The sequence below is a fragment of the Rhincodon typus genome, chromosome 34 (genome assembly GCF_021869965.1).
Source record: "Rhincodon typus isolate 14 chromosome 34, sRhiTyp1.1, whole genome shotgun sequence".
Lineage (NCBI taxonomy): Eukaryota > Metazoa > Chordata > Chondrichthyes > Orectolobiformes > Rhincodontidae > Rhincodon > Rhincodon typus.
The window spans coordinates 16958531-16976751 of record NC_063365.1 but is presented as its reverse complement, the minus strand read 5'-3'; the positions used below and the strand labels follow the sequence as shown (position 1 = coordinate 16976751).

Here is an 18221-nt window from a genome sequence, read left to right as displayed (position 1 = left end):
AAGCTTCTTGAATGAATTGACAGACTCAGTATATGGGTACATACTGGTCACAAAGAAAGGGAACCAGAAGAAATATTCACACAGTTGGGTCTCATCCAATTCAGACACTGTATCACAGGTTAGTACCTGCAGAGCCTGGTTGAGCTAAGTCTGACATTTAAGTGTGCACAGCTGATTCTGCTTCGGAATTCCTCCTCAATAATATGTGACACAATCTGTTAAGATGTTTGGCTGTAATCAATTAGTGTGTTTGGCCATTAACTGAATGCTTGGTGTTTTGAGGCCATGACAGACACAGTTGCACCTATTGTCATGGTTACATGGTTAAGGCAATTGTTTAGAAATGCAGTGGGGTCTCCTGCACAGGTTCTGTTCCTGCCAGTGGCACTCCTCATCATTGCCTATTTTAACTGTGTGCCTCAAGAACTGGTTAAATGAAAGAGCAATCTTCAACAGTATACAATAATGCCTGAAAGCTCAAAATGAAATGGTTAAGGAAGTGAATTAATAAGCTGGCCATTGTGGAACAGCTCCCCTTTTTGAGACAGCACTGTAGACTTTTCCTAGAAACTATCCATCACTACCAAAGGCAATGCGGTGAATATTAGCTACTGTTGTCCTTGCAACAGATAGCACAGGTCCCACTAACCTGCTGCAGCTATTTCCTGAAGGGTCTAGGTCCGAAACGTCAGCCTTCCTGCTCCTCTGATGCTGCTTGGCCTGCTGTATTCATCCAACTCTACACCTTGTTACCACATGCATCTGCCTGGAATCACACGCCAGGGCACAAGGTGACAACCAGAGTGGCCAGCCACTCCCTTCCTCTTTCTCTTGCACCAAACGGTTAGGGTCTGATACAAAACATTTGAAATTCTCCTTGACCAGAAACCCAGGAGAAGAAGCGACCCTCTGAGTTTCTGGCTAACAGAGGGGCATTTGGACAGCATCTGTATTCATAACCTTTCAGCGTAGTGTAGGGAAGAGCTGTATTTATCTATAAAACAAACACTGACTGACAAGATGGGGCGGTGGGGAAAAAGAGACGAAATCGATGAGTGCATATCTACCTTTACTATCTTTTGTGTCTTTTTCCCTGGTTGCTGCTGAGAGAGACAGAGATGAGGAGGAAGCAGGGTGAGATGAGAACTTGCATCTTTCCTCCGAGCTTGCACACATATATTTCATGTGAACTGTGCTGCTTTATCAAACAACACCATTAATTTGTATCTGGAGCTGCACAGGAAATAGTTACCTGTCACGAAGAAGTTTAAGAAGCAAACTACCATCGACAGCTCTTCACAAAAGCCCTGAGGCTGTGAATTTTCTTGACAGGCCACACGAGTTTTTCTTTTACCATTTTGTAGGGAAAAGGGGGACCCCTCTGTGGCGGCAACAGAATAGTACAGTCACTGTATTTTTTATGCTCATTAGAGAAACACCGTGCTTCTGAACCAATGCCCCTTCGATGGAGCTGTGTTTTTTTTTGGGAGTGGTGGCCAGAGGGTGTATGTCTGTTCCTGAACTGGAATCTGAAGCTCATTACCACCCGCTGAGAAAGGAGCAAATCTGGTGTGATTGCTTCTTCCATTGTGTTGTTCGTTTTCTTTTCTCGGTTCCTTTTGCCGTAGGGGATGGCTCATGCTCGATATATTTATCTCTGGCAGCTTTCTCCCCGCAGTAACGGATTTAAGCCTCGCAACAGTGTGGGCCCACCCACCCTTGATCGACCCTGCCCCCTACCAGCCACCCACAGTGTTACGCTGCCTTAAGCAGGCACCCCATGCACAAAAGCCAAGGTCACCTTTCAATATTTCTGAATAACCCAGAGAAACCCTTAAAGCCTTGAATATACATGATAGTAAAATGTAGGGTATGCAGGTAGTTTGATCTTAGTGTAGGATAATAGGTTGGTACAACATCGTGGGCCGAAGGGCCTGTACTGTGCTGTACTGTTCTATGTTACAGGTTGTAGTAGTAAAGGAACAAGATGAGAAACTTTTTTCAATATCGAGACTGCCTGGGACACATTAAAAATGTTGAAGATGTACATGATTTGAACACTATGGTTTCCATTTATTTTACAGTAAATATATAATAAAGGTTCAGGTCTTGGTTATAAAAGGGTTTGGATTATGAAAAGTTGGATCACAAGAAGAAGAACCTAACAAGAATCTATCTACCTCCGCCTTAAAATTATTCAATGACCCTGCTTCCGCCTCCTCCTGAGGCAGCGTGCTCCAAAGTTGCACAACCCTGACAGACAAAAACAATTCTCAGTCCAAGGGTTGCCAATTCTTGTGTTGTTCAGAACAATCTGTTCTTTCACTTGGTGTCCTGGCTTAATTCATATCATATCGAGGGTGTGCAAGTAGCAACACTTGCTCGAGAAGAAGTTAAAGGAGTTGGTAAGCTGAGGAAAGGGTGGCACAGTAGCTCAGTGGTTAGCAACAATGCCTCACAGCACCAGGGACCCTGGTTCGATTCCACCCTCAGGTGACTGCCTGTGTAGGGTTTGCACATTCTCCCCATGTCTGTGCAGGTTTCTCTCCAGGTGCTCTGGTTTCCTCCCACAGTCCAAAGATGTACAGGTTAGGTAGATTGGCCTTGGGAAATTGGCCATAGTTTTCAGTGAAGTGTAGGCTAAGTGGATTAGCTGTGGGAAACGTAGGGTTACAGGGGGATGGGTCTGGGTGGGATGCCCTGCAGAGGGTCAGTGTGGACCCGTTGGGCTGAGTGGCCTGTTACCACAATGCAGGGATTCTGTGGAAAGATGGCATGTGATGTTCCTCCCTCCATACCTGGTGTAAAATGAGGTCAGAAGTTCATCACAAAGCCATGTTATCACATCCCTGTTTTAAATTTTTTTCTCTTCAAGCTCACCTTGTCACCTCCTCTCCTGACATGATTCACACCAAACAGGCACCTTCCTGGGACCTGTGCAAGCCGACATTACAAACAATTCCATGTCCTGGGTCCAGGACCCCTCTCATTTCGAAACCACCATCAAAAAAACACACCTTGACCATTCAAACTTTGCAAACTTAACATCCATCTCCACCAGCCCTTTCTCTCAAAAGTTGCCACCTTCTTATCCAATGTTCATCTCTGCCCCATACCCGCACTTCAATCCCTCCAAGTTTCTCCTGTTCCTGTTGCATCTCAGTGGCTCTAAATCAACAAAACTGACAAAAAGTCGTTCTGTGCATTAACCTTCTTGAGTCTTTGATAGAATCGACTCCATCTTCCAGCAATACATCATGTCATCCGCCATAGTCGCATTAACAGTTGGGATTTTTGTTTTCTTTTCTAAGAAGGGGAGGGGAGCAGAGAGTTTATTTGTAGTAACAAAAGCAGAGGGTTGGAAATACTCAGTGGATCCGAGATCATCAATGGAGAGAAAACAGAGTTAATGTCTAGCATTGTTACTAACTCTTCTTCAGAACAGGAAATGTGATTGGTTTTATACTGCTGAGAAAAAAAACACTCTGTGATAGGGTAGAGGCTGGGAAAAAATAGCTAGCAAAGAGGTCCTGGAATAAAAGCCAATGGGAGTATTAATGGCTGCAGTGAAGAACAAGCTGAGAGGGAGTATAATGGCTGAATAATGAACAACTGTCTGAAATGGAAAACATTAATTTATATTTAAACCTAGAAAATATATAGATTTTGTGGAAGTTTACTTAATTAAATTGTCAATTTACAAATGTGGAGTGTCATTTCCCACTCTCTGGTTATTGATTACCTTGCAAGTGGATGGAGCACTTTTTGGTGACCTCATCACAATTGGTATGAAAGGGCTCGGCCATCAATGTTTTAATTTTGTTTTATTATTTCATACAAAGTAAAATTAAAACAGCCTTTCACAACACACAAGACAGCTGGGAGGAGGGGCTGATTACAAAGGAGATAACATGATCAAGACCCTGATAATGATAAACCGCTCAAGCCTAACCCTGTTCATAACATCAACAAACACAATATTGGTTGCAATCATCTGAGAAAGATTATAAATGCTTAGGGCATGAGGAACTTTAGGAGGTGGGCAGGGGGTGGGGGTTGAGGGGGCAGGTGAGGTCTGCATCGTTCCCCACACTCAAGGTATTCACAACCAGGAAGAGGCTCGACAAAGGAAATAGGAAAAAAATGTTCCCAATGGAGGGATTGAAACACCGACTGACAAAAGGAGACATGGTAACACGAGGAAAAATGTTTTCACCCCACAGTGATTTACCAGGATGTTGCCAGGGTTGGAGGGATTGAGCCACAGGGAAAGGCTGAATAGGCCGGGGCTATTTTCCCTGGAGTATCTAAGGCTGAGGGATGCCCTTATAGAGGTTTATAAAATCATGAGGGGCATGGATAGGGCAAATAGGCAAGGTCTTTTCCCTGGCGTGGGAGAGTCCAAAACAGTGGGCATTGGTTTAAGGTGAGAGAGGAAAGATATCAAAGGGACCTGAGGGGCAACTTCTTCACGCAGAGGGTGGTGCGTGTATGGAATGAGCTGCCAGAGGAAGAGGAGGAGGTGGGTACAATTACAACATTTAAAAGGCATCTGGATGGGTATATGAATAGGAAGGGTTTAGGAGGGACATGGGCCAAATGCTGGTAAATAGGACTAGATTTACATAGGATATCTGGTCAGCATGGACGAGTTGGACCGAAGGGTCTATTTCCATGTTGCATATCCCTATGACTCTGGAATCTCTTCCCCATTTAGATAATAGGTTTCTTTTCCAATCTTCCTGACAAAATGGACAATGTCCCATTTTACTCAGAAACGTTCACCCATCTCACTGCTGTGCTTAAACCGACTGCCCGTGTTTACGGCTATACCTCCAGCACACTTCAAAAAGAGTGGCTCATCAGCAGACAGCATTTTATTGTTTCCGGAGGGGTTGAAAGGCACTCAGTAACTGCATGTGTTTTCTTCCTCGCTTGCTATTTTACCCTCCCACCCTATCATGCCCTTTCACTTACTGTCTCACAAACATGCCACACAAACTCTGATAGACCAAGAACTCCTCTGCACCACACGCTCACTTCATGTAGATAGTGCTGTTGACAACAGCAGATGAAATAGCGCAAAAACTTTGAGGTTGGTTATGCACAGATTTACTGCTGTGTGGGTTTCATACTGAGAACCATCTGGATAGCCTCAAGGGCAGGGGTCTCTATCGAAATGGATTTTTATGGCGATCTTGCTTGTGAGATTGCAACAGTAGGCCTCAATTTGCCTACCAACAATTATTGCACTAATCTACTGGCCCTCCTGCAGGACCCTCCCATGTGTTCCAATTCCCCACAAATTCAAAATCCTAGCTCCCAATCCTGTATTTTTAAGCCTTTAAACATGGTTTCATCATGTTCAGTCGCAGAATTGGGCTTAGAATGCATATTCTCAATAAGGAGTACAAAGCACTGTGCACATATACCCATAGACAGACTGCAGGCTTGATTTTCACTCCATTACAGGCAGACAACAGACACTTAGCAGGCCTACAATTTTCCAATACTACGGGGAACTCACCTGCAATTTCACAGTGAGCAAGGAATTAAATCTGATGTCATTCCCGTCCCAATATCAGACACATCTTCCCTCCTGTACCTAAGTCAGAGCCTTGAGATACAAAACAGAAGTCTCCAGCTTCCCATACATCCCATGTGTGAACTCTAGATGGTACAACATTAGCAGGCTAGTTAATGCTACAAGATTCTTCTGCTACTCCTGCCTTTATGCATTACTTCAGGGAAGGATCAGTGGTTTCAGTAGCATAGTGGCAATGTTACTCGACTAGAACTCAAGAGGCTCAGGCAAATTCTCTAGAGGCACTAGTTCAAATCCCACCACGGGAGTTGGAGAATTCAGAATGAATGAATTTATAACTCTGGAATAAAAAGCTGAAGGCCTTTGAAATGTGGATTCAAAGATGCTTGCTTGGAGTTCAATACATAATCCTTACAACAAAGGAAGAGGTGCTTGAAAACACAAAAGTGAAAATAATCTAAAACATGACATTCAGAAAAGAAAGAAGACATCAGTGTTTTTGGCCATTTGCTCAAAGCTGAAAAGTTAAAGAGATTTTCCTGAGAGGGGGCTATGTGGAGGGCAGCAGAGCCCTATAATGACACTCCTTCAGAATTGCTAGTGCTGGAGTGGCATGGTGGCTCAGTGGTTAGCTCTACTGCCTCACAGCACCAGGGACCTGGGTTCGATTTGAGCCTCAGGTGACCGACTGTGTGAAGTTTGCACATTCTCCCCGTGTTTACACGGGTTTCCACTGTGTGCTCCGGTTTGCTCCCACAGTCCAAAGATGTGCCGTTTAGGTGGATTGGCCATGCTAAATTGCCCATAGTGTTTGGGGTGGGTTAGCCATGAGGAATGCAGGGTTACAGGGGTAGGGCAGTGGGGGTTGGATCTATGTAGAATGCTGTTCGGAGGGCCTGCTTCCACACAGTAGAGATTCTATGATTCTCAAGCTCTGCCACTCAGTTCTGAAGGAACAGCCACACTAGATTTTAAAAAGTTAATTCTATTTCTCTCTCCACAGATGCTGCCAGACCTGCTGGGTTCCTTCAGCAATTTCCTCTGCATTTGTTCCACCAAAGCCTCGCTGGACGATGCTCTGACAGAGCAGTAGCAGAGGGGCTTTGGTGGATGATGTAAAAAAGACGAGGCTGGCGCACTGACAGTATAACCCCTGGCAGGAGTACAACAGCAGGAACAAGAATGAGAGGTTAGTGTCCGAATCTGTCTAACGCAAGGTCAACGGACCTGAAGCGTTAACTCTGTTCACCCTCTCAGCTGCTGAGAGACCTGGTGGTTTATTCCCTAAAACTTTCTATTTGTGCCTCAGATTTCCAGCGTTTTGCTTCAGGCTTAGAAAAAGTATTCCCAGGGTGATATCGGTTCGAGTTCAGAACGGTCTCGAAACCACCGACCTCTGCTCTGTGACCTCAGATTCCAGCCAGTCGCACGGCCACAGTCAACCTGGTTTCACCTGTAGTACCAATAAAAGTCCTTATGACTCTCAAACCTGGAAGCAGCTTTACGTTGGAGAAGTCTACAATTATAACGTGGATAGATATTCTTGGATGGGGCAGAAGTGGCATTTCAAGGATGCTGCCATTTTTCAAGCCGTTTGCTGCCCAGACCAAACCATGATGTTACTTGGCATACCAGAGAATCTTATTTCTGTCCTTCCCCCCCTCCGCCACACCCACTTGTGAGAGGGGTTGGCCAACTTCCGCCTTCCCCCTCCCCCACCCTCCCAATTCAGTGCTCTATTTGTGGACCACAAAAGCTGCTGATCGTTCATCGATCTAACAAGGACACCAGCGATCCTGATCAGGCTGGTCTCAGGTTTAACCTGGGCCAGGACTGCCGAGCTTAACCCCACAGAGTAACCGGGCCACCTCGGTGGGCCCTGGTGCCTGCGGTGAAGAGAGCATGGGCAGCACTGGTTAGCCAAGCAGTGACCCAGTCTGGCCCTCGCGCTGCATTTGGACATACATTGGTCAACTGGGCAGAGAAGCAGATTCCCACAACATCCTCTGTGGTTTCACAGTGTCTCGATACTCAACATCAAACGTTGTAGATGAACAAAGGTCACACTAGGCCGAGATTTCACAAAGGGCCAGTGACCCTGGAGCAACATTTAAAAGAAGCGGTGGGGGGGGGTGGCGGGATTGGTTTGCAACACAGGAACATTGAATTCGTGGCTCGCGTTGGGTTGACATGCATTTATTAAATGTTCCTCAGCCATTTGACTCATTCCAGCCTCACCGGTGAGACTTCTTCAGCTGAATCGAGCTGTTCTCTTTGCTCCGTAACCCAAGGGTCAAATACAGCTCAATCACCCTCCTCAGCAAACGCAGTTAACCACACACAGGGGCACACATTCAGGAGTAGGCCACTCAGCCCCTCAAAATGATTCTATTTGCTCACAGGAGGTGGGAGTCACTGGCAAGGCCAGCGTTTGTTCTTCATCCTATTTATCCTTGAGCTGAATGGCTTGTTCGGGTATTTTGGAGGGCAGTTAGGAGTCAATGACATTGCTGTGGGTCTGGAGTCACATGTAGGCCAGGCCAGAACAAGTACAGATGGCAGACTGCCTTCACAACAGAAACCAGATGGGATTTTACACCAACCGGTGATAGTTTCACTTTCAATTCCAGATTTTATTAAGTGAATTAAGACCTTCTGTCTGAAGCACAACTCTATTTTGTTCCCTTTTCTCCATAGATACCTTCAGCTCACAAAAATTTGGCAGTGCATTTTGAAGGTTTCAGATCAACATAGGATTCAGAGATATCCTAAATGCCAACCTGGGATTCAGAGAGATCCCAAATGCTAACCTGGGATTCAGAGATATCCTAAATGCCAACCTGGAGTTCAGAGATATCCCAGATGCCAACACCAGGGGCAGAATTAATATAATACTTGTGGGCACTCTGGGTAAAATTGATTTCCTCAACAACCCCCCATCCTCCCCTTTATATTTTGCAGCATCCACAAAACCCCTCCCACTCTGCAAAACATCGAGTGGGACTGAACCAATACACTGGAATGGACTTCAGTGGAGTCTCTTTTCTAGTGCCTGAATTGGCCTCAGTTCCCAGGACTTGGGAAAGGGAGATGGACAGTTAGGTATGTGTCCTTGATCACTGCCTGCCCACCTTCACTGGAGACTTAGACATATGCAAAGCTTTGAGAAGGAAGGACAAGACAGAGTTCCAAAACTCAAAGGGAGAAGTGTCCTCCACCATCGAAAATGATTTCACACAGCGCCACAGATACGTCAGTGCCCACACTGACATGACTCAGTGCCTTCACAGAGCAGGACAACGCCAATATCCACAGAGAATGACCTTCTCAAAAGTGACAGATGAAATACCTGTTACAAGTTGGTCAATAAAAAAAAACACGGCTCTTTGCTTTTCCACGGAGTCAATAAATCCAGGGGTGGTAGTTCAGAACTAAACTGACAAATGTTTCTGCTGCAGGCATTTATCGACACTTGTGGGAGTCGGGAGTGCCAGGCACTGGGGAGTTGTGGATTTAACTGGAATCATGAGGTGTCACTAAGCCACCTGGCAATCTCCCCCCCGCCTCCCAAAACTTCATTCTCATTTTGCCAACTCGAGTCAAGCTACCGAGGAGACAGCAGTGCATCAATTTCAAGTAAACAGCAATGTAACAATTGTTTTCCATCTGCTTTCAAGCATCCAGGTCACCCCTGAGCTAAAGAGCCTTCTCCATGTGAGTAACAAAAAACAGAAGTTGCTGGAAAAGCTCAGCAGGTCTGGCAGCATCTGTGAAGAAGAAAAAAAAAATCAGAGTTAACGTTTCGGGTCCGGTGACCCTTCCTCAGAACCCTCCACACAATCAGTGAGTGGTTGGGTTGGAATCTCTGTCAATTAACAGATGATTGTCTCCCTGACTTATGTGCTAGAGATTTTTTAAAATAAACAGTTCATCATTTTGTTACACATAATGCACAATCTTCCCTCAGTGAATAGCTAGGTAAAGATTGTTTTAAAATGGAAAATAAGCACACTACAAAGATAGGAAGTTAATGACATTTGCTTAAACCAACAGCACAATGAAAAGCTTCAGAGGCAGGTTTAACGTAGACAGTTTCTAGTGGTGAAAGTGGTGCTTATTGAGCACAGAGCCAAGGCATGGTTCCAAAGAAAGAGACGAAAGATCAGTCAGTGTGTATGTTCACCAAATGCTGCTAACAAAGACTGTTTTCACACCCACAATTGTCAATGAGGTCTCACTACCTTGGGAACCTGAAAAGCTAACAGGCAGGATGGCGCTGCCATGGTGCGCAACATTGCGACAACTCCTGTAGGGAAATGCCAGTTTCCCCCTGCTGGGCATCGGAAAATCGGGAAGCGTGTCTGCACACAGAGTGCCGCAAGAATCCCTCCCACGGAAAACTGTTGAGACTTGGGGTCGATTGAACTGTTGAAACGGCGTTCGATGGTTCTCGCTTGGCAGGGGTGGGAGGTGTTGAGGAATTGAGAATAGACGGAGTTACAACAGAGATCAGCGGAGGTTCAAATTGAATGGCTGAACGAGCTATTCCTGTTCTTAATTATTGCATAAGATCCTTGAATTTTTTTTAAAATCAGGAAAATAACCACTCCCCTGCTCTTTACCCAACACTGCTCAAATTCTCTGCTCCCTTAAAGAATTAGTCCAATCTGTTTTGAGTTGAAGCTGCCTCTCCCATTCTTAAACTGGAGAGATGATGGTGTGATGGTCATGTCACTGCACTGGTCAATGCTCCAGGGAGACAGATTCCAATCCCATTGAGGCAAGACTGGAGTCACGAACGGTGACATTAGTGATGGTGACCATGGTAACTGTCATCAATTGCTGTAAAAACCCAGCTGATCCACCAGTAACCTCTAGGGAGGGAAATGTGCTGCCCCTTAACTGTTCTACATCCACATGCGATTCCAGGCTCGCAGAAATGTAGTTGACTCCTAACTGCAGTTATGCTGCAGAAATAGCAGTTCAAGGACCATTAGCGATGTGCAACTGGCAATGCCCACCTCCCATGAGAAAAAAAAGAATCACAACTCGTTGTGCCAAAATAAACCATTTCCTCATGACGCATCACGTCCTTCAGCTGATCTGCTCTGTCCTCAGCTATTGCCCTGCATCAAACCTCCTTCTCCCTCTGAAACATGAACTCAAACAGACCCAGACAGGGGAGAGGCAGAAGGACGTTTCCAATAGCGAGGGAGGTCCAGGGGGTCACAGCCTGAGGTTCCAGGCTAAACCATTTAGGAGTGAGAAGGGGGAGAAATGTCTCCACCCAGCAAGTGGTCAGCCAGTGGAATTCGCTACCACAGAAAATGGCCGAGACCAAAACATTTCATGAAGGAGTTGGATATAGTACTCCAGGCTAAAGCGATCAAAGGATATGAGGGAAAGCAGGAACATGGTTGTTAAGTTGGATGATCAGCCATAATCGTATTGAAAGGAAGAGTGAGCTCGAAGAGCCAAATGGCCTACTTCAGCTCCCATTTTCCATATTCCTATGTTACTAACTTGCTTTCACAACGCCAACCCAGCTCAGTATTTTCCAGCAGGGTCTGTTTTATTTCAGATTTATAACACCCACAGTTTTTTGCCTTTTGCCGCCTTGGGATATTAGAACTTGCAAGTCCTGTGATGACAAAAATAAGAGGCTCTGGGCCAGAAATAAAAAAAAAACATTCCAAACAAACATGTTTTGAAATCTAGATCCAACAGCGGCAAACCCATTGTAGGAATTATTGTCAGAGGCGAGGTTTCCTGGCTCAGCTTTAGTTCTGCACAGTCAGAGAGCAGGCACTAGAGAGATGGGCTAAACAGCACCAACCAAAGTTCCTAGTAACTGGTGCCCTTGCTATCAAAACAAAGGAAAGAGCCTTTGATTCAACGAGGAATGGCTGCCTGCCAGCCAATTCTGAGAGCAGTCCTTTCCCATTGCTGCTGCTGTCGTTGTAGTATGAATAACACATTACCTTCTAGGGAAAAAGGCATTGGTATACACACTGGTAGTGCTACAGTAGCTAAACACACTTGAACATAAAGGTTAATATCTTTTTAATAACCGCTGAACCTCTTGCTCAGAATCTCTGAGAAAGCTGGATTAACTTGTTTGCCAAAAAGCATTAAACATCATTGCTGCTAACTGTCTGGGAACATGACATCAGGCAGAATCCCGTTGCGATTGGCTGTCTTGTTTAAAGAATTCTTTGTTTTTACAAGTCAGAGGTGTGTCACAGTAATGTCCGAAAGGTGACTATTACAATCAGGTTATTCCTGGTCTCAAGGCAGCATTTTACATTTTACGATAATATTTAAAAATGTACGATAAAGCAGTGGCATATCTCAGAGGTTACAGTATTATCTACTCACACATTCGATTTTTAGACTAATGATAACGGGCCAGCTTCACTGCTGAGATCCAGTGCAGTATTTATTAATTCAGGACACTAAGATGATGGACCGGTACAAAACATCATCAACTGCTGTAGAGCAAATGGAGCATTTAGCAGACTGTGTGGTTGCAGTACTCTCTTGCTTTCGAACACTAACCAAGTTTTGCCAGAAGAGGGCAGATCTGTTTGCTTCTGTGACCAAAGAGGTTCTCGCTGCAGAACCTTAGAGAAATGGAAGCACAAAATTCTTATCCAGACAGGACCCAGCATGCTTCTATTTAAATGCAAGCACAGAGAAAGAAGCAGGAAAAGATGCAGCTGGCTCAGCGATGACAGCAATCAGTACTCATGCTTTCCATCTTTGCTTGCCTTTCTGTACTCGAAGTAGGGAACTGTATAAAATTTCACCCTCTAAGCAGAATTTGATTATTCCCCTTCACCTTAGCTTTTCTGAAATGACTCTTATAAGAGACAAGATTTGCTGCACATTTGCCAGCCAAAGGAAACATTTTCTCTTTGTAAGAGGCCATTTGGCCAATCGAGTCCTCACTGAACCACTGAAAATCAGCCCACCCAAACCCAACCCCTCACCCTATCCCCGTGACCTCTACATTTCCCACAACAAATTCACCTAACCGGCACATCCCTGAACACTAAGGGCAATTTAGCATGGCCAAACCACCTAGCCTGCACAGCTTTGGACAGTGGGAGGAAACTGGAGCACCCAGAGGGAACCCACACAGACATGGGGAGAATGTGCAAACAGTCGCCCGAGGGTGGAATTGAACCCATGTCCCTGGTGCTGTGAGGCAGCAGTGCTAACCAGTGAGCCATCATGCCACCCATGTCTACTAATTGTAATGAGGTCAGCCAAGTGGACCTCATAGAATACAAGTTCCCTGATTGAGGCTGTTAACCTGGTCCAATCAGGGAGCCCTGGCTGACAGATATAAACAGGAATGTCAGACACAAAAACAAAGTTAATGTTTTGGGTCCGGTGACCCTTCCTCAGAACAGACCCTTCCTCTGAGGAAGGGTCACCGGACCCGAAACGTTAACTTTGTTTTTCCCTTCACGGATGCTGCCAGACCTGCTGAGCTTTTCCAGCAACTTTGTTTTTGTTCCTGATTTACAGCATCCGCAGTTCTTTCGGTTTTTATTTAGGAATGTCAGACATCCTGTTCACTCAGAGCTGTCTCCGAGGAAGTTGAATCAGTATCAAGGACTCTCCACGTGTAAATAAAGGGGGACTTGGTGATGGGATACCGGCCTCTATGGAGTTATTTCACTCTGGAGCAAGTGGGGCTTGAACCCAGGCCTTCTAGTCCAGAGGTAGGAACACTACCACTGCGCCAGAGTCCTCAGGAAACATTTTCTTCACATTTTCTTCCATTCTTATTAAGTTTTCTTTTAATTAGATTAAATTAGATTTAATTAGATCACCTCTCATTTTGCTAAACTCCAGAGTCTACTCAATCTCTCATCATTGGACAACCTCCCTCAACAATCACAGGAACCAGCCTAGTCCATATTAAGGAGTCACAACAAATGGGTTATTGCTAATAAGTCAAACACATTGTTTTAGGAGAAACCTCCTTACTCAAGCAGAGTGCTGAGACATGTTTCTTAATATTACTATCTGAGATTTTTCAAGTCAAGCCATGGACACTTGCTTGAAGAGAGTAAACGCATTCAAATTTATGATCGCTGAGCATTCCTCGCCCTGTCATAACTCATCCAAAAGACCGCATCCCCAGTTGTGCAGTCGTCCCTCAGTGCTGCACTGGAGTGTAAGCCTCTGTGTTTGTTCTCTAACCTGTGGATTGGGATTGAAATCCAGATAAAGTAGGGCAGGAGGAGCTCGTGTGAAACACAAACACCAGGGTGGATCAACTGCGCCTTGTGGGTGATCATACCAACTTACAACATGTAACGAGGCTTTTCAGTCCATTGAACTGGTGCTGGCTCATTGAAAGGTCACGGTTTGGTCCCGCACTCCTGCATTTCCTCTTTTACACTGTACCTTCCTCATCCACAGCTATTGCCAGACTCCCTTCTAAAGCGACTCAAGGAATCTTTTCAGGTACAGTGCTGTGTTCAACAACTCAGTGAAACTCCCCTCTGTATCCAAGGAGTGATTTTATCCTTGGGTTTACTTGCTTTCTGCAAAATTCGGCAGGAAGTCATCATGGGACGTGACAAATGAGATGCTTCAAACTGCTGGGTCTTGACTTCTCCCTTCGGTCTCTCTGACTGACTTCAATGACCCTGAGATAAAGGGCCAAGGATACCTTGGGTTTCAATTTGCGACCTCAACAATGGAGCAGTTTGTTCAATTCTGCGCACATCTGGAAAGACGACACAGCGTTGGAGTGAGTGCAGAGGACATTTACCAGAAATCCACTGGGGAAATGTAGAGAAAGAGCTCAAGAAGAAGTGCTTGAAATAAACAGAGGCTCAAGCTGGAAAACTGGAAGAAAGTGTTTCCACCAACAGGAGGATAATGGCCAAATTAACATATTGGGAAAGAAAATGTAGATGAGGGGAGAAAAGAGAATGTTTGGGATCTGGAATGCATTATTCAAGAGGGTGATGGAAGCAGATTCCTGAGTAGCCCCCAAAAAGGCAGTTGGAAAAGGAGTTGGTGAGAAAAAGCAGCCAAGTGGGATTAACTGGATAACCCTTTCAAAGAGCTAGCATGAGCTCAGTGGATCAAACGGCCACTTTCTGTGCTGAATGATTCTACGATCGCTGTTCCATTCAGCGATAATGGTGTGTCCTAGCAAGGAAAATGGAATGGTCTATAATGTCCGTCAATACCATTGATCAAATGGTGGAGAACTTCAAATGTGACATGAGAGGACAGCTACTCAAAAGGCACCATCTCCAGGAGGATAGGGACACACGTGGGAGGGGTACTCAGAGTGGAGACGGTTTGGGGAGGCCAGGGGAAGACTGGAGGACAAGGATGAGCATGGCTACTTCAGTCGGTGACCTTACCCAAGTTAATGCAGAGGTCAACTGTTGAGAATTAATGCAGAACCAGAGAGCTGACCATTGGGCTAAAACCCTTGTGGTAAAAAAGATCTTAATTCTGTGCAAGAAAGCTTGGAGAAAGGGGCAGGGGATAAGAGTGTGGAGAGAATTAATGGAACTAGACGGAAATCTGACCCCCTTTCACACATCAGTTTATAGCTGGGTGAACACCAGCACTTGGAACATCCCAAAACAGGTAGAAACATTGATCGCTGCAGCACTCTGTAAAATACAGAGTAGCAGAAACTTAATTAATTTCTCAAAGACACATATATATGCAGTGCATGCTGCAGTGCTTTTAAATATTTACACATTCTGCACCATCTCTTATCCCAGTCATTAATAGTGAACTGTGTGGAGACCTTTCACAATGCTAATATCATAATGATGCCAAGAGGCTAAATGGGTTTTAATTTGCCTCCCAAATGCAATAAAGCTTGAAACTAATCTGTTTCTAAAGGCTGCAGAGGGGGTCAGTGAAAATAAAAAGATACTGTATCTGTAATTAAAATAACACTGCACTGGATGGGTGTCCCATTCTCCCGTAAAACTCCTGTACTGTCAGAAGCCACAATCCTCAGAACCGGAATAAAATAATATTTAACATATTTCTACCACCATCACAACACTGAGGTGTTTTTATTTAGGATCTTTAATGCAAAATACCACAGACAGTTGTCTACAAAGTGTAAGGAATCACAGACTGAGACATGAACAAAGAGATTAGAAGTCAGTGCAAACTGGACTGAGCAAGTTTCTATAGGCAAACGCCAGTGATGAGGTATTTGGAGGTGGGGTGTGGGGTGGGAAGAGGAGTGGATGACAGACAAGAGCACTTAATTTTATAATGGGACAATTCATACTCTCAACACAGCCCAGAGTACTTCATAACTAATTAAGGACTTATGAAGTAAAGGCACTGTTGTTAAGAGCAGGGTTAAAGTGATTCAACGCATTGTCACCAAAAGCAAGGAAAGGAAAGTGGGTGGTCAGGGAGGCTGAAGACATGTGGGAGTGGTCATCAGGGTGGAGATGATTGGGTTGGGGAATCCAGAGAAAGACCTGAAGACAAAAATGAGCATTGCTGAATAAGTAGGAAACTTGACCCAGTTGACTAAAGAAGTCAACTGTTTAGAATTAACGCACAGCCACTAATTTAATCATCTGCTTAAAAGAACTACACTTGGACTGCAAATCTCAATTTAATTTCCGTAGCTAATACAGCTGCTGTACATTTCCAGAATACTAGGCAGTTTGGGAGTTTGACTGTTATGTGATAGCACGTGGAGTTATGCTACACATCTAGGAAGGGACCCTCATATCCTACTCTAGCCAAAATGTATGAATGAGAGATCAAATTATCTCAGGCAGTTAACTTCCTCAACCCTTCAAAAATGTAACACTTCTAATAAAGAAACAGAAAGCTGGAAATTATAGATCAGTTAGTCTAACATCTGTCATTGGGAAACTGCAAGAAGGCATCATTAAGGAAGGACATAGTGGCATGACATTTGGAAAATCAGAATACAATTAAGCAGAATCAACATGGTTTTATGAAAAGGAAACTGTGTTTGACCCATACACCATTGAAACAGGCAGAATGGATTGAGGGAAAACAGATGTTATGTATTTGGATTTCCAAAAGCCATTCAATAAGGTGCCATGTCAAAGGCTGCTACACATCAGTTCAGAGAATTTGGGGGAAATGTAATAAGTTGCATGAATGGAGAATTAGCTAACTAATGGGAAACAGTATCAGGATTAATAGATCATTTTCAGGTTGGCCATCTATAACTAGTGGGGTGCCACAGAGTTCAGTGCTTGGATCTCAACTATTCACAATCTCTAAGAATGAACTGGGTGAAGGGACCATGTGTACTGTGGTCCAATTGAGTGAAGCCAGAAAGGTAGATGGAAAATCAAGTTGTGAAGAGGGCACAAGAAGCCAGCAAAAGGATGTGGAGACTAAGTGAGTGAGAAATAAATTAAAGGTGGAGTGTAATGTAGGAAAAGGTGCGAGACTTCAACAAAAAGGGAAATTTCTTCACTTTGGGGACTGTGATACCTTTGAATTCTGTTCTCCAGAGAAAGCTTGATCCTTATACATTCAAGGCTGAGATGCAAATATTTTGTACATTCAAGACTGAGATACAAACTTTTCAGGGGGAAATTAAGCGGTATAGGGAATCAGCCCGGAATGTGGAGTTGAAGACAAAATCAGCCGTGATCTTATCGAATGGGTAAGTAGGCTTGGTAGTGATTTAGCTCACTCCTGCTTCCATTTCTCTAATACTGACTTAAACATTTCACCACTAACGAGAGAAGAAGAGATAAACTGTGTAACTTCTTGTCACATCTTTCAAGAACATTTCAAAGTGTTTCATTTACAACGAATTATGGTGAACTGTGGTAACTGCTTGTAAGGTAGGCAGAGATAACAAATAGCAAGGGTGCACACTAGATAAAACTCTACTGTTTTGGAGGTTTGTTTGGGTAATTGTTGTCAAGCAGGATATGAAAACTTTATGTGTTTCTTCGAATGTTGCTGTGATGCCCTTTAGTTCAGAGATTTCAACAGAGATGGCAACGAGGGGAATTAAATGTGATTGGTCTTCACGTAAGTAGATGATCAATTATGAAGGTACGAACATTATATTGTACCTGAACCTCAATGTTAAGAAGAATGTTGCTACTTTGAGAAAAAAAAATGAATGCCCCAGACCCGTTCCCAGCTTTCACGGTACCTTAACTTAACAAGTAAACGTTTAGTGATGCTTGCCCATGCTCACAATCTCCTGCTTGGAGGTCTCAGTAATGGTAGTTGGGAAAGTTCCCGATGAAGGAGATTGAGCATTGGATCCGCAGGGATCAATGACTCTTGGGGGCGCATGACGACAGCTTGTGGAGTTGAAAAAGCTGGTCAGCTAAAAACCAGCACAGCACGCCAGGCCGGAATGTTGGTTTAACCTCCGTCACCAGCAGGAATACACAGGAGCCATGTTACACAACCACGATAACAATAGTAAAGATATTTCTAACACAGCTCCCACATACCGTCAAGCAACCCATCAGACTCTGCTCGAAGGGACGTTGAAATGCGCGTGGGTCGCCGCACCAGTCAAGGAGCTCAGTGGCAGCAGTCTGGAAGTTTGCAGGATTCTGTAAATGCTGTAATGGAGAGAGAGAAATTCAGTACACCCAATAAAAAAAAAAGTGAGAATAACGCAAAAACATGAATT

At 44.4% G+C, this 18221-nt stretch overlaps 1 protein-coding gene across 14 annotated transcripts in view; it reads right to left on the bottom strand.

The window, feature by feature from the left end:
• The window catches only part of zmiz1a (zinc finger, MIZ-type containing 1a), a 257416-nt gene that overhangs the window by 159449 nt on the left and 79746 nt on the right, over nt 1–18221 (bottom strand). For all 14 annotated transcript variants that reach the window (XM_048616226.1, XM_048616236.1, XM_048616233.1 and 11 more), the window contains one exon: nt 18037–18150. In XM_048616226.1, coding sequence (XP_048472183.1) covers nt 18037–18150 — 114 coding nt within the window. The remainder of the gene's footprint in view (nt 1–18036; nt 18151–18221) is intronic.